The sequence below is a fragment of the Acipenser ruthenus genome, chromosome 3 (genome assembly GCF_902713425.1).
Source record: "Acipenser ruthenus chromosome 3, fAciRut3.2 maternal haplotype, whole genome shotgun sequence".
NCBI classification, from domain to species: Eukaryota; Metazoa; Chordata; class Actinopteri; order Acipenseriformes; family Acipenseridae; genus Acipenser; species Acipenser ruthenus.
The window spans coordinates 15,578,016-15,600,837 of record NC_081191.1 but is presented as its reverse complement, the minus strand read 5'-3'; the positions used below and the strand labels follow the sequence as shown (position 1 = coordinate 15,600,837).

The 22,822-nt window shown below is 40.6% G+C and overlaps 1 protein-coding gene across 3 annotated transcripts in view; it reads right to left on the bottom strand.

The window, feature by feature from the left end:
* Positions 1-14,138, bottom strand: part of LOC117394181 (T-cell differentiation antigen CD6) — a 27,794-nt gene extending 13,656 nt beyond the window's left edge. For all 3 annotated transcript variants that reach the window (XM_033992231.3, XM_033992229.3, XM_033992232.3), the window contains exons 1-4: positions 13,976-14,138; positions 5,150-5,230; positions 1,375-1,695; positions 626-943 (exon numbers count right to left, since the gene is read on the bottom strand). In XM_033992231.3, the coding sequence (XP_033848122.3) occupies positions 626-943; positions 1,375-1,695; positions 5,150-5,230; positions 13,976-14,027 (772 nt within the window). In that variant the 5' untranslated portion in view covers positions 14,028-14,138. The remainder of the gene's footprint in view (positions 1-625; positions 944-1,374; positions 1,696-5,149; positions 5,231-13,975) is intronic.
* Positions 14,139-22,822: the final 8,684 nt, after the last annotated feature.

Sequence of the window (22,822 nt, the reverse complement as noted above, 5' to 3'; positions counted from 1 at the left end):
ACAAAACTGTATTTAATAGCGTTTTCTTTTTATGAGTAGAAGAAATAAGATACTTACAAAAAAAATAAAACGCTATTAAATACAGGTTTTTTAAGTGTGATTAGCGGGTTGTCAAAGTTTTGATTTGGTCCAGGCCTAAGTCCAAATCTTAAAAGTCAGTCTTAAACCCTAAGTCAGACGTTATTACTGTACATTTTTTTACAGCTGCATTTCTATTAAGTGGAGTTACGAGAACATGAATCACAGCATCCCCGTTTAGTTAAAAAGCCGGTCACTCACAATTATTGAAATAGTCATTGTATTATTGTTTTATTTCTGTTTAGATTTGCCCGCATAAATTGCTCAGATGAGACTAACAGTCTGCATTCACGTTAATATTTATGCAAACGAGGATTGATTTGCATGGTTTATTTGTTTATTTATTTTAGTAATACTAATAAAAAATAAATAAATAAGTAAATAAATAAATAAATTAAGTAAACTTCTGTATCCCCAGCTGATATGACTGACCAACCCACAGGAAACAAAGGTCAAGACAGCACTCCCTTTGGGCTCCTAGTCACAAACAAGATTCATACAGCTTATTATTATCATCTAAATTGGGAATAATAATAACCTGATTTACCTGAACATATGACCCCAGCGTCTTCTTTGTGCCCACAGTCCCCGCTGTGTTTCAGAAATGGACACTCCCACAGAAATCTCTCTGTTCCTGTACAGTTAACATCATCCATCAGAATAGGGTCGTGCCCATTTCCAAACTGGAGTGCTCCTCCCGACAGCACTTCCACAGCAAATCCGCAGCCCACCTGTGCACAGGTCACATCGCCATCCTTCATGTCCCACCAATCGTCACACACAGTGCCCCAAAAACCCTCCTCCCAGACCTCCACTCTTCCAGCACAAGCGTCTCTACCTCCAGCCAATCGCACAGCTCTGTGACCTAAGTAACAAAGAGAGACCAAGTTACCAAACACTGTATTTTCTCTTCTACAGTCAGTAACACCAAACTGTATTATAGCTGCTAAGCATTGCCACACAACAGAGTGAGGGTTACTATAAGATACCGGCATGTGATCAAAAAGCTACTAACTAAGCTATTGATACTGGGATCAATAAGCTACTAACAACCAAACAAGCAAGATGGGCTGAATGGCTTCATCTCGTTTGTAAACTTTCTTATGTTGTTCTTATGTCTCAGGCGCATTACCGGCCCACATCAAAAGTGAACCAGGCCACCCACACCCATTAACTGTAGTAGTATGACTATGAAGGCCATTCTGTATTTTCCTGACCTGTTCTAAAAGCAATATTGAAAAAAGACACAATAAGACAAAATTATTTTGGAATAACTTTATGTATTGAGCTTCTTACCTCTACAGATGACATTCGTCCTGTTAATGTAATAACCTTTCTGAGCTTCTGTGCAATTAAAAAAATCTGGACCCCCAAAGTTACACTCAAGCAGTCCTGAATTCTTGTGGGAGTGTTGCATTTGGGAATTGGGATATTGAAGTGGTTGAACATCAAAAGCTTTTCCACAGTCCAGTTTTTCACAGACTAGGGTTGCTTCACTGATATTCCAAACTGGGGTGACTTCTGCTGGAACCCATGTTCCATTATAAAATACCTGCAGGCTCCCAGAACAAGGGCTGTCACCACCAAATAATCGAAACAAGGTGACCGGGGCTTCAGCTGTTGGATGAACAAGAAATATAAATGTAAATATTGAATGTGTACAGTATATCACCACTGATGCTTTTACGTATATGGGGTCATACAATTGCCTTGCAAACCTCGCCAAAATTTGGTTAAAATTGCTCTTCAGTGAATGCCCCGTCACTTTATTACTGTCCGATTGGCCGTGAATTCTGACCTATTAGAAAAGTAAAACTTTAGAGGGGTTTGTTGCTTAATTTATGTGTTCAGATTTATCTTTAAAAAAAAATCTATATAAAGCAAGACAAATCCTGATGGTTGACGATAGAAATGAAGAACCACTTGCTTAAAAGTCAACATTTTGAGACCAAAACAATACACCAAACAAAGCAAAAACTATATATAAACTGTACATACATACATATATATATATATATATATATATATATATATATATATATATATATATATATATATATATATATATATATATATAGAGTACTGTGCAAAAGTTTTAGGCAGGTGTGAAAAAATGCTGTAAAGTAAGAATGCTTTCAAAAATAGACATGTCAATAGTTTATATTTATCAATTAACAAAATGCAAAGTGAGTGAACAGAAGAAAAATCTACATCAAATCAATATTTGGTGTGACCACCCTTTGCCTTCAAAACAGCATCAATTCTTCTAGGTACACTTGCACACAGTTTTTGAAGGAACTCGGCAGGTAGGTTGGCCCAAACATCTTGGAGAACTAACCACAGTTCTTCTGTGGATTTAGGCAGCCTCAGTTGCTTCTCTCTCTTCATGTAATCCCAGACAGACTCGATGATGTTGAGATCAGGGCTCTGTGGGGGCCATACCATCACTTCCAGGACTCCTTGTTCTTCTTTACACTGAAGATAGTTCTTAATGACTTTCGCTGTATGTTTGGGGTCGTTGTCATGCTGCAGAATAAATTTGGGGCCAATCAGATGCCTCCCTGATGGTATTGCATGATGGATAAGCATCTGCCTGTAGTTCTCAGCATTAAGGAGACCATTAATTCTGACCAAATCCCCAACTCCATTTGCAGAAATGCAGCCATAAACTTGCAAGGAACCTCCACCATGCTTCACTGTTGCCTGCAGACACTCATTCGTGTACCGCTCTCCAGCCCTTCGGCGAACAAACTGCCTTCTGCTACAGCCAAATATTTCAAATTTTGACTCATCAGTCCAGAGCACCTGCTGCATTTTTCTGCACCCCAGTTCCTGTGTTTTCATGCATAGTTGAGTCGCTTGGCCTTGTTTCCACGTCGGAGGTATGGCTTTTTGGCCGCAAGTCTTCCATGAAGGCCACTTCTGACCAGACTTCTCTGGACAGTAGATGGTTGTACCAGGGTCCCACTGTTTTCTGCCATTTCTGAGCTGATGGCAATGCTGGACATCTTCCGATTGCGAAGGGAAGTAAGCATGATGTGTCTTTCATCTGCTGCAGTAAGTTTCCTTGGCCGACTACTGCGTCTACTGTCCTCAACGTTGCCCGTTTCTTTGTGCTTCTTCAAAAGAGCTTGGACAGCACATCTGGAAACCCCTGTCTGCCTTGAAATTTCTGCCTGGGAGAGACCTTGCTGATGCAGTATAAATACCTTGTGTCTTGTTGTTGTGCTCAGTCTTGCCATGGTGTATGACTTTTGACAGTAAACTGTCTTCAGCAACCTCACCTTGTTAGCTGAGTTTGGCTGTTCCTCACCCAGTTTTATTCCTCCTACACAGCTGTTTCTGTTTCAGTTAATGATTGTGTTTCAACCTACATATTGAATTGATGATCATTAGCACCTGTTTGGTATAATTGTTTAATCATACACCTGACTATATGCCTACCTATTCCCTGACTTTGTGCAAGTGTACCTAGAAGAACTGATGCTGTTTTGAAGGCAAAGGGTGGTCACACCAAATATGGATTTGATTTAGATTTTTCTTCTGTTCACTCACTTTGCATTTAGTTAATTGATAAATATAATCTATTAACATGTCTATTTTTGAAAGCATTCTTACTTTACAGCATTTCTTCACACCTGCCTAAAACTTTTGCACAGTACTGTATATATATATATATATATATATATATATATATACAGTATACATATATAGTAGAAGAAAAGTAATTGATCAACTGAAAACTCACTATTTTAATAATTGTACAATTTAAAATTATAAACTTGTCAATAGTTGCACATTCACAACATTGTGTTGCTAGGGACATTAATTGTTTCACAGTCAAGGGTTAAGTAAAACTTCATAAAGGCAATACAAACAGGGACTCTCCTATGTTGTATAGGTTAGCAACATTACTTCCTCTCACACGACACAAATAACTTGGGTTGTGTTGGGTTGCAGCTGCAGTGTAAAACCAGCTCGAGCGACGCTGCTCGACACCACAGCATCCTGTTGCTCATTTCCTGTGAAAATGTCAATCTATTGTCGTCTCAACATATAGGACACAGGGTTGAAATACGGTGCTGTTTTTATAAAATGTATCCCGATTCCCAATTTTTTTGTGTCCCATGGAATGTTTTGGCTCTTAGGGAAGTTGGCCATGCAGACTTTTATGGGTTTGTTTTGGTACTATGGTAACAAACAAACAAAATAATCACATTGCTAAAATTCATGCTGACTTGTTTCTGTAGGCGATCCTCCACTTGTAAAACTTGGAAATTCCTTCAAGGATACAGAATTCTATATGGAATAATCAAGTAGCTGCGGCTTGTTACCAAGGGAATATTTACATCGGCCAGCATTAGTAGTTTCGTTTGAATAATTGCAAATAATTCTGAGGGACAAGACGCTGCTAGTTGATCATTTAATGTATGCAATGCATCTGTGAGGTTTTGGGTGGTTGCTTTTATTTAACATGTCTGGGCCTAATTGATCCTGACTCTAAATTGTCAATTCTTTACCAGCAAATGGTTTTATGACAGATATTCTAATACATTTCTTGATTTAAATGTGTAGTTGAAATTACACTTTATTCTGGTAAATGCAGCATTTTACAACTATGGTTTTACATCCCAGTTCTACATCATCATGCCCTTACATTCAGTTACAGTAAGGGGTTCATTCATATTTACTAGTTGGGTTTATTACAGGTTACCCAGCCATTGTGTCTTATAAATAAAATAATTGTAATTGTATGAAACTAGCAAGAAGCTACTTAATTATTCATTCTCCCAGCTAAATTCTTGGTAATTTGTTTTATTTCTTTAAGAAAATTTGCCAGTGTTTTTTCATTTGCTACAAAAGAGGACCTTAAGACTGTAAATGACCTGTTTTAAAGGACTTCTTGATTGTTTCTGGTCACATTTAGTTGTCTCAACCGTATATTTAATAAATAATTAATTTTATATAGCAAACAAGAATAGTGGCACATTAAGACACCCTTTATCTATTATAAATATCAAGGAGCAGCAGATTATTTACTTCTTTTGTGAATAATTGAAAGAATACTTGCTTTTGTTTGCTGTGTCTGTCGTGGCCGTAGTGGCCTCTGAGGAATTATTCAGATACTCAGACGTGTAACTGCTTTGAGATCCTGAAATAAAAATTAAGCAAAAGCGTTATTTCATTTCAACAACATCATCATTAAAAAACATTTTCAGAGATAATCTACAAAGCAACACAATATCCCCATGATATCCCCATCCCTATAAATGGTGTTTTTAAAGATGACGAGTTTTACAAGTTTAAAGCTTGCTCTAAGATGTGTGTTAAACGAAAAACATGTAATAATTCAGTTTACATTCAATTACATTCAGTTCTGCGAGTTGTTTTGACAGTGCAATGTATAGTACATTAAAGTGTTTCTACCTTGCACCCAGCAGACAATTTAAGACATTAAATGATAACTTTGGTTAGTGTGTATTTCTATGAAGAAAGAGTTATTGGACCAACGGTCAAGTTCCAAACACAAACTTTCAAGACCACACTGATTCCTTCATCGAATGAAAGTGTGTTTCAAAATGAATATTGTAGGTGCTTTTTTCGAACACACCTTCACTGATGGAGGGACCTACAGCATGCTCTTGTAAACTTGTATTTTGAACATTGGGCAAATAAATGTGGTATTAAAACAGCAAAATGAAAATGCCCATTAATCAAATAATCATCAAACGCGATATGTATGTATGTGTATATATATATTCCTCGTTGCCTATGCCCCCTTGTCGTTTCTTTGTTTGGTCCCCCTCCTCACCTGCCTCCACTTTAACCGTCCTTTTCTTTGCCGCAGCAGAATTAAGTGTAACTTTTTTATATTTTATCAAAGGGCACAAAATTGCACACATATTAGCAAATGAAAAACCTTGCATTTGCAGAGAGCATGCAGAGCTTAATAGCAATACTATACAGTAGTAAAGAGTGCATTCAGTCTCATTGAGGCAGCTTGTTATTCTGTTAACATTGACTTAACATTGTTGCTTTTCAGTGTGGAACTGAGAAGAACATTGTTATATTATTGCGGTCTTTATTTTACCAGGAATTTGAACATTCTGGGCTGAGTAAACCAAAATGAGGAGAGAATAAGACCTCAGTATCCTCGTATATATAGGTATGTAAAACCAGATCAGAAAAGAATGCAAAAACACCCAGTACACCAGAAATACCACAGAAGTTTAAGGATTTCGATTTTTAAAAAGTGACAGTACATTGAAAAGTAATAGTGCTGATTGCACCCTAAAAAACATGTCAGGTGTATTAGTTGTAGTTCTGATTAATTAAAAAAAGGAAAAATCTACTGCCCTGACATTATGTGTGAGAACAAGTTAGTTCTATGGTGTTTAGGTGGCTAAGTGGCATATTTGGTTTAATTGGCACGCAGAGTTTATTGAGCAGCAGGAGTCTAAAAAATCATTTTTAGGGAACAGACTTTTAAAAGTGGAACAGTAAATGCAAAAGCATCCCTATAATGTGAACGGTTCAGTCGTTAAAAGAAAAGAAGCAGATTCTAATACTAAAAAAAATAAAACTTTGAGTAGTATACAACGTAATCTGTATGTGAGAAACTTGAGAAATTCACTAAATCGTTTCCAAATTATAACAAATAAATTACACCTTAACTGTATATACGGTTGTGATTCCATCTTGGGTATTTGATGGCATTAATACATGTATATGTCATCAAAAAAACCAGAGTACAGTATTACAGCCTCATTGTGTACAGTTTGGTGTACATTTTTCCATATTTAATATAACTTTACATTCAGTTTTATGAGTTGTTTTAACAGTGCGATGTCTAGTATTTTAAAGCATTTCTACCTCGCAACTTACAGGTAATTTAAGACAGTAAATGATAACTTTGGTTAGTGTGTTTTTCTACTAAGAAACAGTGAGTTTATGATGATTTATTGGACCAACTTACAAGTTCCAAACACAAACTTTCAAGACCACACTGGTCCATTCATCGAATGAAAGTGTGTTTCAAAATAAATATTGTAGATGCTTTTTTCAAACACACCTTTGCCAATGGAGGGACCTACAGCATGATGTCTTGTAAACTTGTATTTTGAACACTGGACAAATGTTGGAATTGGCCAGCAAAATTAAAATGCTGGCCAATTCCTTTATTAAAGCAACAACTTAAGGAGCCACGCAAAAGGTTTTATTGTGGCTTCTCCAACACTGCGCCTTGCAGGGAGTGTGTCATTGAACTTGGTAGATAAGGTGAGTCCTTTCTAAAAGACAGCTGTGAAGGTGCTCTTATATTATTTATTTATGTATTTATTTATTTATTTGGCAGACATCTTTATCCAAGGCCACTTACAGGTGTTACAGGGCAGTACATATTTAAATATTTAAATAGGGCAGCAGTGTGGAGTAGTGGTTAGGGCTCTAGACTCTTGACTGGAGGGTCGTTGGTTCAATTCCAGGTGGGTGACACTGCTACTGTACCCTTGAGCAAGATACCTTACTAAGAAATTAATAATAAAATACAGTGTAGTTTACAGTAAGTGCAAATAATACTACTAAAATACAATATGGTATGATAACAAGTTAAGATTACAACAAATTATATTTACAATTACATTATGTGCAATAGTGCAAGGATAGTGCATTAGCTGAGGATCCAGTAATGTGGTGCTCAGGTCAGGCAAGTCTAGTGCATAATAGGAGCAGCAGAGCAAGAGTTCTACAAGTGCATCTTAAAGGTTTACTGGTTTGAAAAACAATAACAAAGTATACAAACAACATATACAAATGCCATGATACAACACACCAAACACAACTATTTTATATGTTAGGATTCCTTGATATTTTTAGAGCCCCGGAATCTTTTAGTGTTCGGCCCGGGGTTGTCTTGCGAATGACCCCATCGCGATGCAGAAAATTCACTTAACCCAAAGCCGATCTGAAGAAGATCCGCTTTTGTACTTTTGAAATGCAAATAAATAAATAAATGTGATGGTTTGATAATTTTATTTAAAAGCATTGGTCTGCAATGCATTTATTAAGTTACCACATCAATGTGTTTTTATTATTATTAATATTAATTTATTTATTTATTTTATTTCCAAGTAGTTTGACACAATTGTAGCTACCCTGGAGAATAATTCCAACTAGTCCCGCTTTTACATGAAGGGATGAAAACTAAATAAACAGAAGAATTTCTCTTTAAATAGGATTCATACAATATCTCTTCACTTTCATACAATTTTTTTTTTTTAAAAGTAGATGTATTATTACTAAGAATAGGAGTTTAAAAATGTGCTTGGCTTTTTTTGAGGATGGAGTTGGATGATTCCCTCATCACTCAACAGCCTCTGCTTTCTGATAGCCACCAGTCTAAACTGCCTAACATCCCACGGAAGTCATGGGGCTGAATAAGTTCTTACTAAATGTATTTTGCTTATTATTTTCTAAGAGTACTGTACATACATTACCCCCCTATCAAGAGGACTGCCTGCAGTAGAATCTCAGCCTCAGCTTGATTGGAATGTATCTGTCCACTGTTATGTCTTTGATTGTCTCATTGTAGAACATCATCTGAGGCAGTGACCTTAACTCTATAGGTAGAGCCAACATTGCTAAAAGGCCTCAGAAAATAATATGGTTTTATATGACAGCCCAACTTTTTACTTCCCCTGAATGTTTTTTTTTTTTTTTTTTCTTGGACTTAACTGATCCATTCAGTAATGTCTTTATAACTGTAGCTAGATGAGATGGAACAAGTTATTTTTTTTATATACAAAAACACTCTCTGTACCATTTGGTTTATGTTTCTGAAAAACAACGCATGGTATTTCGGGTCTGTAATCTTCATTGAATTCCCAACCAACCCTCCCTTAAAAAAAAAAAAAAAACCTGAAATTAGCACCTACAGAGTATAGACAATGGCCAGGTTTCCACACGCTTTGCAAAGTACAGAAATATATTTTGTCACCCTTTAGATGTACTTTTGTTATCTTCGTGATTGGTCATCGGATAGCTGATTGCTTTAAGCCTAGACCTTTCTGTCTGTTAGCAATAAGATGCAATTCATTGTACACTAGTCTAAAATAGCATATATCACAGGTAACCACCAAGGAGAAAAAAAATATGTATTAAATTAGCATAGCTGTATTATTTCTGCGGGCTATCAACAACACCGGGCTTGAGTGACTGCCTAAATTGAAGTAAAATCTCTTAAACATAATGCATTGAGCAAGATTTATTTTAAAAGTACAAAACCACGAAAAAGAGAAAAAATCAGTTGGTTCCACGAATTTGTTCAAAAAGACAAATACAGGGCTTAACATCAGTTTGCTACAAGACTTAACAACTCCAGAAAGTGCCGGTGGATTACAGCAATTACTGAGAAATGTGTTAAACTCGTATGGACTACCGATATACTATATATTATTATAAAAATATTATGTGGTGGGAAATGCGGGTGGGTAGGGTAGCCTATTGTAGATGTACTACTAATATTTAAAAAATGCACTGCTGCATAATTGTTATATTATTAACCTAAATGCTGGTATTTTAGCTCCGTTCGTAGGCTGTAAGGATCAGATTTGCTCAAGCTATGGTTCTGTAGATAAACTTGTATGTAATATATATGTATGTGTATAATAGTTTTACTATATATATATATATATATATATGCAGTCAAGAGATGTCTGCATAAGGATAGTACACAGCGCTTTCTTATGGAATGTTGTTTTTGTATTGTTATTTGTGTAACGCTGATTTGAGCGTTACATCTGTTTTTTTTGTTGCTTTGTTTGTTTGTTTGTTTTTTTGTTTTGTTTATTCCTGTGCTTTTTAATTCCATTTTTTGTTGGTGGCCAAACGAGGCAGGCTGCACAACGCAACCTGAAAACGTCTTGTAAACCCAGTTTAAGAAAGCTGTACGATATCAGTAAGTCGCGCAAGGCCAAATTGGAACTCGGACAAAAACATTTAAATATACCCTCCCGTATTTTAATATTAATTAGGTTATTTGCATTTGGAAGGAGAATTTCTCTGGCTAAAAGAAAACTACAAGGAAACCCACACTACCCGAAAGATACTACTTGTTTTTCTTTTTCCATGGAAACTGCCCCAATGTCTATTTATGTCTACCAATTTCCTGCACTTTGTATTTGTTTATGTAACACACTATTCAAAATACTTGCATTCAGAAATCTGTCATTGTAAACATTTCATATTGTTACAATCTTATCTGCTGATATAGAAAACTATTGCCCCACCTTGGTAATGTGGTATACTTTTTCAGAATTTATTGTGTGAAAGCCTGCAAAAAGCTGCATACTTTGCTGCCACGAAACCACCTCAGGCCATGGTCAGAGCATTTTGTCGGTTCCCTGTTTTACATTGAAGTAGCCCTGTCTTTTTCCATGAAATATTGAAACAATGAAACTACAGTACTGATTATTGTTGCATTTAATACATATTTTTCAATGCAGGTTTATCTACAGTCTGTGTGAATGAAACTGCCACCGCTGAATGGTGCATGGCAGTTGTTATGCGGATTTCTGTATCCCCATATAATTCTGTATCCCCTTAGATTTGATGCTTGCGTAGCTCAAGATCGCTATACGTGAACGCTTGATGTTTCTGAACAGTATTTACATTAAAATGTGTTTTAAAAGAAAAATACAGTTTTATAAGGTTACTTTTAATCAAGGGTTTCATGTATTGAGCAACGCAGGAAGCTGAGCGTACTGTAGAAAAGCAGTGGTGTTAAATGTGCTGTTTTATTTTGCTACAGAATTAGTTTGGTCTTGTTTTCAATATTTGTTGCAAACTGCAGCAGAACTCAATGGCAGTGATTGAGAACACAGCGGGACTCAAGCACAGGAATATCGCACATACACGTGCAGCTTTGAAAAACTGCATCTGCACAGGCATGGAATCATGCGGGGGTACAGAATTCTGTGGCGAGTCAGAAATCTGCGTAACACCGTAACTAGCTATGAGGACAACGAGGTCGTTTCCCTCGGTTGTTTTTTTTTTGCATCATCAATTCTGGTAAAGTACAAAAGACTCCTTAATTTTCTCTGTTGGTTTGCTGTGTAGCATAGCTTTAGAGGTCGAATAATAAATACTGCCAGCTATAGTTTGAAACCCACGCTTGACCTCGGTAGAATGTCAGCTCTGTTTACAACGCTGGATGTATGTGAATCGGTAAATCAGAAAATAGAATACTACATCAGTGCTGCTACTAACCTGGCATTGTCTGTATGAATCGTAAATGCGTTTCAGAAATGCAGATCAGTGCCCCTCAGAGTTGAGAATTGAAAAATAAAATAAAGTGTGGGTTGGATTATAGTTATTTGTAGGGATTTTAAGACTTTTTTCAATTACAAAAGTCTGCGCACTGACTTACCTACAGTGCTGATCAGTTCAACCCCCCTCTCTCTTTATATAATGTGCTCAAACAAAACCTTTCATTTAAAGTTTTAATCAAAAGATTGTCCCCCTTTAACATCGACAGAATCGGCACAGATTATTAATAAAACAATTTAACCTGTAATCCGCATTTCCCTATCATTAACAATTATTATTATCATTATTATTATTATTATTATTATTATTATTATTATTATTATTAACTGCCCTTTTTAATGACAGAGCAACGCTGTAGCCAAGCTGCGTTGTAAAGATCATTCTGTGCGGAGAGAGATTCCAGTGAATCTTAAAATCAAAAGCTCTGTGTCAGGTCTGTATATGGTATTCTTTAACGTTGGGGTAGAACCCACAGTTTTCATCTTTTCATGCCTGCAGGTCTCCCTATCAATGTTGTGCTTCAAATAGAAGCAGAAACTCTGCATTGGTCAGAGCACACTGTCATTGGTGTGGAGGCCTACAGGAGAAAGTGCATTATTGTTTGTAACTTTTGTTGCTGCAAACTTTTATTCATAAATAAATCACCCCAGAAGGAATCCACCAGTGGGATTAATACAGAGTCGAAGTGTGACAGCATTTAGATCTTCCACTGTTTAAGTCGTGTTTAAGTACTTCTGCCTGCAAAAAATATATAAAATGACACGGAAGGCCCCATTAAAGGATATAAACAATTTAGTTAACATGACCACTTTATAACCTTTATAGTTTTTAATGTATTAAATGTGTACCTGTACTATTTTTATTCTGTTACATTTCCAGGAGATTCGTAAGAAGAGAAATTCAGTTTGACAATTCAGTTTTTCCACTACTGTGTTTTTATTTTTTCGTACAACACCCAAGATCAATAACTCAAACAATTCCAATTTAAATGTTAGAATTCTTATATGCAATTTAAAGAGTCCACAAACCTGCATACAATAATTTAACCATAACACGTCTGTGAAGCTGCATCCAAATGAATCAGTCTATTTAACGCCTCACGTCTTTAGTGTTTAATTATGTCGCTGTATGTTTTAATGTTATCGTAAAACATATTTAAGGTGCAATTTCAATTTGATATTGAGTGCTAAAAAAAACCTTAAAATGAAAATCTATTTAATAAAATAAAAACAGAATTCAAATGACGGTGCTCTGGTATTTTTATATTGATGTTTTAGACATTTATCGCCTTGGTTTAATTGGAAGCCTCAAATAATACCCTATTAGTAGTATCTGTAATAGAGGCAGCATTACAATTTGTGATTTGATGAGTCTGTGATTTAAAACACTTAGGACATGATTTACAGTACAAGTTATCTTTTTTTAAGTTGTTGCTTACTTTAATATTACTGCATTTGGTTAGCTAATTACAATGTAATTAAAATATAAATAACTGACACGTTTCCTACAATGGAACATTAAACATAATTAGACCAGGGCATGAAAGGGATAGCTTCAGTATTTACTGGTAACTTCTGTTGTGAAATAAATGGCCCATAGGAAAAATGATACAAAGGCTGAAATCAAATATACCCTCAATGGAGAACCAAGGCGATTATTTTGTAATGGCCAAATGGAGTAGTGTGCGAAAAAACACTTAGCATGAGGACTAGTGACAGGCGTTAGGAACTGTTTGCGGGTGATGTGGCCCAAGACAGAATTCCAAGATGATATTTTGCACAGAAGCATTTATCCTATGGCCTTTACTGTTTATTCATCTCAACTTTAACAAAGATTTTTGTGATCCATTTTCAAAAAATAATTATTTAAAGTCAGTATTGTTTATTTAACAATTTTACAACACAGCTCAGGTGTGTAGTGATCCTAGACTGCATTCACTGCGTAATGTAATAGAAATGTAATTGCAGACACAAAGGACTAGTTACAAGGTAATTCTATTTTTTTAGTTTTATATCCTCCCATTAGTGTTATTGGTAGCTTTTGATTGTACAGTAGACTCGGAGATCGGACCCTGTTCAGATTAGTAATTTCATCTGAGTATTGATTGTAATTTACCATGTGAAAAGACTTTGCCGTGTACTTGATTTTCATAATTATATTTAAAAAAGAATAATCATTTGAAACAAAATTATACAGAAACAGCTGTGATAGCATGGTTCGGGTTATAGGTTAGTTTGAACTACTAGGGTTTAAATTAGTTAGAGTCTACTGTAATTTGATCCTTTGACCAGAGAAGACTAATGTTAACAAAAGTTTGATACAACTTGAATTTCTTTAACAGAAGGGCACTAAAGGGCAAATATATATATATAATATACATTTTTTACCAATTTGGGTGATATGATTACCCCCTGAAATATATTTTTCACCCCAGTATTTTAGAAAATGAGTTTAACTATTTTTAATGCATAAATAACTTGACACACAGAAATACAAACTATATACACAGAATTAACCACAGAATTAACCATTAATTTTAAAAATACATAGATAAATAAAACATTAGTATTACCTTGAGAAACCCCTGCAACAGAAAGTATGAAGATCAACAACAGCACTTCCATTTCAACAGATGTAAAATTGTTTCCCTTTGTTGTAGGAACGTTTACAAAAAAGTATTTGTTAAGTCTTTATCTTATCAAAAAAACGTATTTCTTGCATCCTTTATCTTTCTGTTTGTGTGTGTATGTGTGTGTCTGTGCAAAATGTGGTTTCCTTTTTGTTGTTCATTGTTCAGCAGTGTCTTCCACACACACACACACACACACACACACACACACACACACACACACACACACACACTTGTTATGTCATTGAATATGCCCCTTTTTAGATTTTAAATTTTTGATGTTTGTGAAAGGTTCTGGATTGAGGGCACCTATTTCTAGAAATGAATTATTAATTACATTTTTGGGTTAATTTGTAATTAATTTGATTACCTAGCCAGTGGACATTACACTTGATAATTCTTCTTTTTCTTCTTTTTCTTTTTCTTCTTATTCTTATTCTTATTATTATTATTATTATTATTATTATTATTATTATTATTATTATTAACAACCGTGCCATTATAGCTTACTATCATGTTTATTGGTCTACAGCAGGGGCCATGGGAGCAACAATAGTTTATGTATTTTATATATATATATATATATATATATATATATATATATATATATATATATATATATATATATATATATATTTGAACAATTTTCCACAATGGGAAGTGGATTGTTGCCCCTTCCACCACCCCAGGAGCTTGGGCCAAAGCCTAACCAGTTTGATTAATCTAACGTTGCCCCCTATGTACTGTATTTATGTGCTCAGTGATGAACCTCAGAACTGCATCTTTCCCTTTAAAAAGACTGGTCCATCTGGTCATCCAAATTCATTTTAATGGGGCTACAGTAGGCTTAGAGGCCTATGAATGAATACATTGTGTGTGGGGTGCCTCTTGTGCAGTTTCAGTGAGATAACTGCAAAGTGAAACTAAATGAAATGATTTCAGTTATAATAAGAGACACCCTACACATAATGCAACTTAATGTACATCACAAAAACAAAGATTGTACTGTAATTGTATTGTAAAAAAAAATTAAACTATGAAGTGAACTAACTTTTGAACTAACTTTAGAAGTTTCCAAAAGACAAAGCATAAAGCAACCCCAAAGATGTATATCAAATGCACGCATGTGATTGGACGTGGTGACTTCTGCAACATGATGGAAAACTGAGTCATTAAGATTGTGTATTACTTATTTTTAAAGATCTGTAAAAACAATGGTACTTCACTTTTTATAGTAAATTAGATGCAATAAGATATGTTATATGTATAAAGGGATATGTCTGTGAGGGAAAATTGAAATTCTAACAGCTTATTATAGTGTTTGATAACATACAGCCCCCTTAACTCCCTTGAATAGCACTTTTTTCCCATCTTTCTAGCAACATGAAGTTATAACTGTACAATTTACAGATCATTGTATTTATGAATGTATGTAACAGTTCCCTTTCAATTCGAAGACGACCACCAACAAACATTATGTATGAGATATGCCTGCCCATTGGGTAGGTACTTGATGAGCTTTCTATACCAGAGCTGCCGATAGGCCCCTTCCTGGGATGATGCACTTGGTCCCGACAACCAGATTAAAACCCTCATCCTGAGGAAGCCATTTTTCTTTTTCCTTCTCAAGACAGTACGGTAAGACCTCTGTGTTGAGCTGAGCAGGTTGATAGAAAAAAGCTTCTCGTTTTGAATCGAGTTGATTGTATTTCCCTTGCATCCATGCTGAAAGCTAGCATGCCGCTTTCCCGGAATCAATGACTGAATAGACAGACCTTTCGCCTTTCTGTCTTTCAGCTGCCTCCTCGCTTGCATGGTAGGCTGCACTTTGTTATCTGTCAGTCGTGTGTGAGCGAGTGCAGTCACCCACGAGTGGTTGTCTATTTCTTTCTTGAGAGTACACAGTTCCTCCACGGGGCTAGACCTTGCCGTATCCCCGCTGTTGAGTAGACCTCGTCGGCTGCGTAGACGTGCCCACCTCGGTGAGTCAGGCCTTGTAAACAAACAGTGTGCTCTCCCCTATCTATCTGTTCTACCGTGGTTTTTTGCTGTCTGCTTCAACTCGCCCACCACGGCTTCGGCTCTTGTGTACCCCTGGTGCACGCTACGCGCTGACCAGGTATGTGTGACCACGCGGTTATAGTAGGCACAATTGCGTAGCTGCCCCCCCGGTGCTTCGGTACCTCGGCGCACGCATAGCCCTTGGTACTTTGGTATCTCGGTGCGTAAGGTGCTGATTGCATATGGCACACGGTGCCCAGAGCTACAGTGTCACTGCACAGACACAGCGCTGCACAGTACATGGTGCACATAGTGCTCTCGGTACTTGGTGCGCACGGTGCTCGGTATGCACGGTGCTCGGTATGCACGGTGCATGCTGTGCTTGGTGCCCACCGCTACAGCGCTAGTGCACGAACGCACGGTGCTGCACGGTACACGGTACACACAGTGCACGGTACTCAGTGCGCACGGTGCTTGGTACACACAGTGCACGCCGTGCACACGGTGCTTGGTGCCACTGCTACACTAGTGCATGGGCATACGGTGCTGCACGGTACGCGGTGCCCACGGTACTCGGTGCACATGGTGCTCAGTACGCACGGGACACACGGTGCATGGTGCGCATGGTGTTCGGTACCCTGCGCTACAGCGCTAGTGGGTGAGCGCACGGCGTCACACTATTAATCAGTGCTTGAGCGCAGTGCAAGCGGTGTTCGGTGAACAGCCGATGCAGAACACCAGACCCATGTCAGGCAAGTCGGGGTTCCACCCCTGCACGGACTGCAATGTAAATATCCTGCAGGAGGATAAACATACCCTCTGTGTGCGGTGCTTGGGCGTCCAACATGCCACCTTGATCCTCGAGAGGGATGTGGCCTGCAGCATCTGTGTGGCTTTTTAGCCCCTGGTGAAGGAAAATAGGTTGGAGAGGGCCACGAAGGGGAGATCAGGGTAGATGGGATGAGGCGTCCCAGCTGGTGCAAGAGGACGCACTTTCTATAGCGACCTCTGGGGAGGGGGCCTCCTTCTCCTCTGACATGCAGATAGGAGGGGAGCTTGAACCTCCTGCTGAGGAAGAACCTGGCTTCGAGGTTGCCTCGGAAGCCAGTGCTCCCCCGTTGTCTAGCTCAGTTTCGGCACTTGTGGGACGCGCTGCAGCCTTCCTGCAGGTCCCCTGGACACCAGCAATGTCTCCTCGCCCTCAAAAGTTCACGGCCTTCCCAGCCTTCGTGGAGGAGTTACACTCCTCCTGGGATCGTCCGGCCTCAGGTCCTAGCGTGCTAAAACAGGCCGCACCGCTTGCCTCTCTAGAAGGCACGGAAAAGCTTGGCCTAGCGGGGTTCCCCCCAGTAGACCACCATCACGGCCTTGGTTAAGGCCCCGCTGGTGAGGGGTTGGCTACCCGGCATGCCCGAACCCTCAATGCAAGGTGACGGAAACGCATCTCAAGCGGGTGTATGCAGCAGAGGTGCGGGCAACTCGCCTGTCAAACATGGCGAGTGTGCTCACAGCCTATATGGACGGTGTACTGCACGAGGCCCCCCTCCCTGAGCGGTGGCCACGGATCTACATCTTCTTTCCAACACGCTGCTGCAGCTCTCCGGTCTCCAAGGGCAAGCGCTTGGTTCCTGATGCGTATAAGGCCGCGTTGCTAGACGTGCCTATATCTCCAGGTCATACCTTTGGGCCAGCCATAGAGGTGATCTTAAAGAGATCCCATCGGGAACGAGGGGCGTCCTGGCAGGTGGCTGTGTTGCTCCCTCCCCGCGCTTCCATGTGGGGCAGGTCGAACCGCTGGGGAGGTCCTCAGACACAGACTGTCAAAAGGACAGTTCCAGTCCCCACGGCTCTGCTGGGTGACCTAAGGCATTGCCTACAGGGCACACCAGCAGCAAACAACCGGGCCCACCCGGCAGGCAGAGGGAACGCAGGACGTGGCCAGCCCACACACCAGCATCCCAGGAGGCATTTCTAGGGCCAGTGCCCTAGACAGCCACCCCAAACTGCCCCGCCGCAGCCTCAACAGTCTGAGCAGGACCCCTGAAGGCTGGCGGCCTCAGACTCCCTTTTCGGCAGAACAGCTGCAGTACTGGCACGCTTGCACCTCGGACTCCTGGGTGCGCGCCACCATGCAAAACAGTTACACGCTTCGGTTTCTTTTGAGGTATCACGAATACTTTCGTGACAGACACTCTCCAGGCCTCAGTACTTTAGAAGGAAGTGGCCACCTTGCTGTGCAAGCGAGCCATTCGTCTCGTAGACCCCACCTCCCACGGAGAGGGGTACTACTCCAGGTATTTTCTGGTACCCAAAAAAGATGGCAGCTTCGCCCCATCCTAAACCTGAGGCTCCTCAACGGAACCTCAAAAGAAAGGAGGTTCCAGATGCTGACTCACCATCACATTCTCCAGTCCGTCCGGCCGGCGACTGGTTCACCACTGTGGACTTACGGGACGCGTACTTTCACATTCCCATTCTATTCGTCCAGAGCACAGGAAATATTTCCACTACTCTTTTCAGGGAAGCGTTTACGAGTTTGCTGTGCTGCCATTCGGCCATTCCCTAGCTCCTCGTACGTTCTCAAAGTGCATGGACGCTAGCTTGGCCCCCCTGTGGCTGCAGGGGAGCAGAGTAATAAACTATTTCGACGACTGGTTGATCTGTTCCCAGTCGCGAGAGGGAGTAGTGGCCCACAAGGCAGTCGTGACAGAAGATCTGGCGAGACTGGGCCTCACCATCAATGATGCAAAGAGTCAGCTTACACCGGTACAGTGCACGACGTACTTGGGGTTCTGGTTGGACTCCGGTACGATGCGAGCATACCTGTCAGACGATCCAGGGTTGCCTCTCCCTGTTCCAACAGGGATCGCAGGTCACCCTCCTATTGTGCCAGAAACTGGAGCGCATTTGGGAACTGTTCGGGAAGGCGCAGGTCGATCTCGTCACTTCGGCAGAGACGATGCATTGCCCCCAGTGGTACTCCCTCCACCGCTTAGGCGGTCCACTTGGTGCAGGCGCCCTAGCGCACGAATGGCCCAAAGCGTTTTTGTACACTTTCCCGCCTATACCGCTGCTCCCGGCCTTTCTCGAAAAGGTCCAGTTAGAGGAGGCATCAGTTCTCCTAGTGGCCTCCAAGTGAATCTGGCCCAGGAGAATCTGGTTTTCGACCCTGTGCTAGCTGTTACACGGCCAGCTCTGGGAGATCCCACTGCACATGGATCTCCTCAGTCAGACGAGAGGCACTCTTTAGCACCCGGAACCGGGCAGGCCCCTGAAAGGGACCGCTGGTTAGCCCTAGGGCTATCAGATGTGGTTGTGGGTATGTTACAGAGTGCTAGGGCAGACTCCACTAGGTCTTTGTACACCTATAAGTGGAGGTATTTCCAAGCTTGGTGTCTGGCTAGAAGCCTTGACCCAATATCTTGCCCTATGCCAGTTATCTTACAGTTTCTGGAAGAACTGCTTGATGCTGGTTGGTCACCTTCCACTTTGAAGGTGTATTTGGCGGCTATTTCTGCATGCCATGCCCCCATAGATTCGGTGTCTCCGGGTGCGCATTTCTTGGATACCCGATTTCTTAAAGGCGCTCGGCAGTTACGCCATCCCAGGAGGACAGTTCTCCCCGAATGGAGCCTTAATATTGTACTGGAGGCTCTCACAAAGGCCCCGTTTTAGCCCATACACTCCATAGAGTTGAAATACCTGTCTATGAAGCCTTCCTCGTAGCTATCACCTCCGCTAAGTGGGTCAGTGAGCTGCAGGCGCTGTTGGTGCACAGCTCCTGTATGCGTATTTGGGACGATGGCAGCAGAGTGTCACTGCGTACAAACCCTGCTTTCTTCCCCAAGGTGATCGCAGCCTTCCACTTTTATCAGTCTGTGGAACTGGAGTCCATCCACCACTGTTTGCTTCAACAGAGGATTAGAGATTGAATTTCCTCTGCGCAGTGCAGGCATTGAGATGCTACCTGGATAGGACAAGAGCTCTGCGTCAGTCTGACCAGCTGTTTGTCTGTCACGGGACACAGACCCTAGGACAGCCCTTCTCAAAGCAGTGTGTGTCACATTGGATTGTGGACACAGTCTCGACTGTGTATGGTGGTGCTGGCTTGCCCCCACCTGGCAGGGTAGCCGCACACACCAGTGTGAAAAGTGCACAGAGTTTGGGCAGCTCTAGGGGGAATGCCCATACGAGTACCCCATTTTCTGGGAGTTGGTCTACTGGGAAGAGGTGGACATCTTGGACGACTGGTTCCACCTCAAGAGGCGAGCTAGGGAGCCCGAGCTTCCACCGCTCAAGAAAGGGAAGCCGGAGCGTCCACAGCCCGAGAGGGGAAAGGCCGGGCATCCACAGCCCAAGAGGGGTAAGCCCTCATCTCCAGCGCCCAAGGAGGGGGGAGGGGGGCGAGCATCCACAGCCCAAGAAGGTGAAGCCCACATTTCCAAAGCCCAAGAAAAAGCCGCACCAGTCTCCAGTGGCTGAGAGAGAGCCGCACCAGTCTCCAGTGGCTGAGAGAGAGCCGCACCAGTCTCCAGTGACCTAGAGAGACCCGCACCAGTCTCCAGTGACCGAGGGAGACCCGCACCAGTCTCCAGTGACCGAGGGAGAGCCGCACCAGTCTCCAGTGACCGAGTGAGAGCCGCATCAGTCTCCAGTGACCGAGGGAGACCCACACCAGTCTCCAGTGACCGAGGGAGAGGCGCATCAGTCTCCAGTGACCGAAGGAGAGCCGCACCAGTCTCCAGAGATAGACTACCTGCTGCTCTCGCCTCCACCTCCAGAGGGAGACTGCCTGCAACGCCCATTTCCACCGCAAGAGGGAGACTACCTGTTGCTCCCATCGCCTTCCAAGGAAGGCCTGCTCGCCGTCGCCCGGGGAGGCCTGCTCACCGTCGCCCCGGGATGCCTGCTCGTCATCACCCAGGGCTTTGTTGTATCCAGCAACAGAATTTACGCTGCAGGAAATTCAGGGGCCGGAGCCCAAGAAAAGGGAACCGTCGGCTACAGAGAAGGGGGAGAGGTGAGGAGACCACCTCCACCCATAATAGTTCCACTGTCAGGATTGCCCCGGCTGGATTTCAGCTAGAAACAACATCTAGCTGAAATCCTCTCATCACAGTGTGTCTTAACCGGGATCGGAGCTTTAAAGAGAAGAAGCCGAAACCGCTGACGACCGGGTGTGTTGCCGGGGTTGTTTTTATTTATTTATTTATTATTATTTTATTATTTAGCAGACGCATTTATCCAAAGCGACTTACAGAAATTAAATCTGTATGCCAGTAAAAACAAAATGACAAGGTTGGCAACCCTGCTTTGACTACACGACAATGTGCAGGTGTGTTTGTTTATTTAATATATATTTTTGTGGACTATGGGGGACCTACAGTTTGCACTCTACAAAAATTTGAGCACCCTCCTATATATATGTGTGTCATGTTTTTTTTTTTTTTTAAATTTGATAACAATCAGCATGGTACTCTTGTCCATATTTGAACTGTTGTATTTTTATTCAGTAAATCGTGAAAGGTGATTATCAAGCTCCGCTATGGGATTTGATGTAGGCTTCAGGTTTTTCCAAATTTATTTTGAAATATATTTAGCAGACCGCCTTCAATTGAACTGTTTCTGGCAGACTCAGTCAGTCGTTCAGTTCATAGCAGTGCGTGAAATTTTCATCATAGTTAATAACCATTCTTGACCATTTCTGATCAAAACCACGTATAATAGCTTAAAAAAACGAAAATGATACCTTTTGCAAATTGGTGGAGCGTGGGTTAAGCTAATATGTACATATATATATATACACATATATATATATATATATATATATATATATATATAATTGTATATTTGTTGTTATTCATATAAGAAGATAGGGGCCCAGAAGTGTATGTTTTAAAAGCAAATTAAGAATTATAAATATTTAAAATAAACAACTAACTAATAAAATAACACATCACATAACAACACAGAAACACCCCAGAACAGCCCCAAAACAGCCAGTGTCCTTTCCCGATGTTCTTACACGATTGCAGCACACACTGCCGCTCACACCGACAGGGAAGATGAATCCGTAGCAATCCTTAACCAGAGGCAGCAGAAACAGGTGTGTGATGGACACAGGTGAAAACAACAAAGTCCAGTGATGCGCTATGATGCGCAGAGAACACTTGCAATGATGTCGTTATTGGTTTAATTAATGAAGAATGACCAGGGTTGGGTTTAATTAATGAAGTTTAACCAGGGTTGGGTTGGTTTAATAATCAGGGATTCGCTTCAGGAGTTTAAATCCCAACACGGCACCTTTTTTTTTTTTTTTTGTAGAGTGTTTTATTTTTGCCTTTTGTACATTTTAATGTGTGTCCACCGTGCTCTGCCGTCGCTGGTAGTGACACGTGAGCTTGTCTGTAAATATTGAAATAAAACCTGCGCGCCTGCAGGGCGTGTCCACCTCAACCTCCATCTCGATCTCCTGTCAATCAAGCAGCGAATATGATTAGCTTACTGGATATGCATAATGTCTTAACTGAAGAGATTTAGAAGGTCATAAATGTACACACAGTAACATTGGGAGCTTACTTGAAAAGCAGGCAGTGCAGACAATAATTTAAAATCCTAGAAAGGTGAATAGGTACTGTTTTCTATATATGGGTAGGATTCTATGATAAAAGTCTGGAGAATAATATTAGTAGTAGTGGTATGATTGTTACACGGACTTGTTTAATGGAGGCCAGTAGTAGGCTCAACTTCTGACGAAAGACCATTCTTGGCAACAAAAATTAAATTACA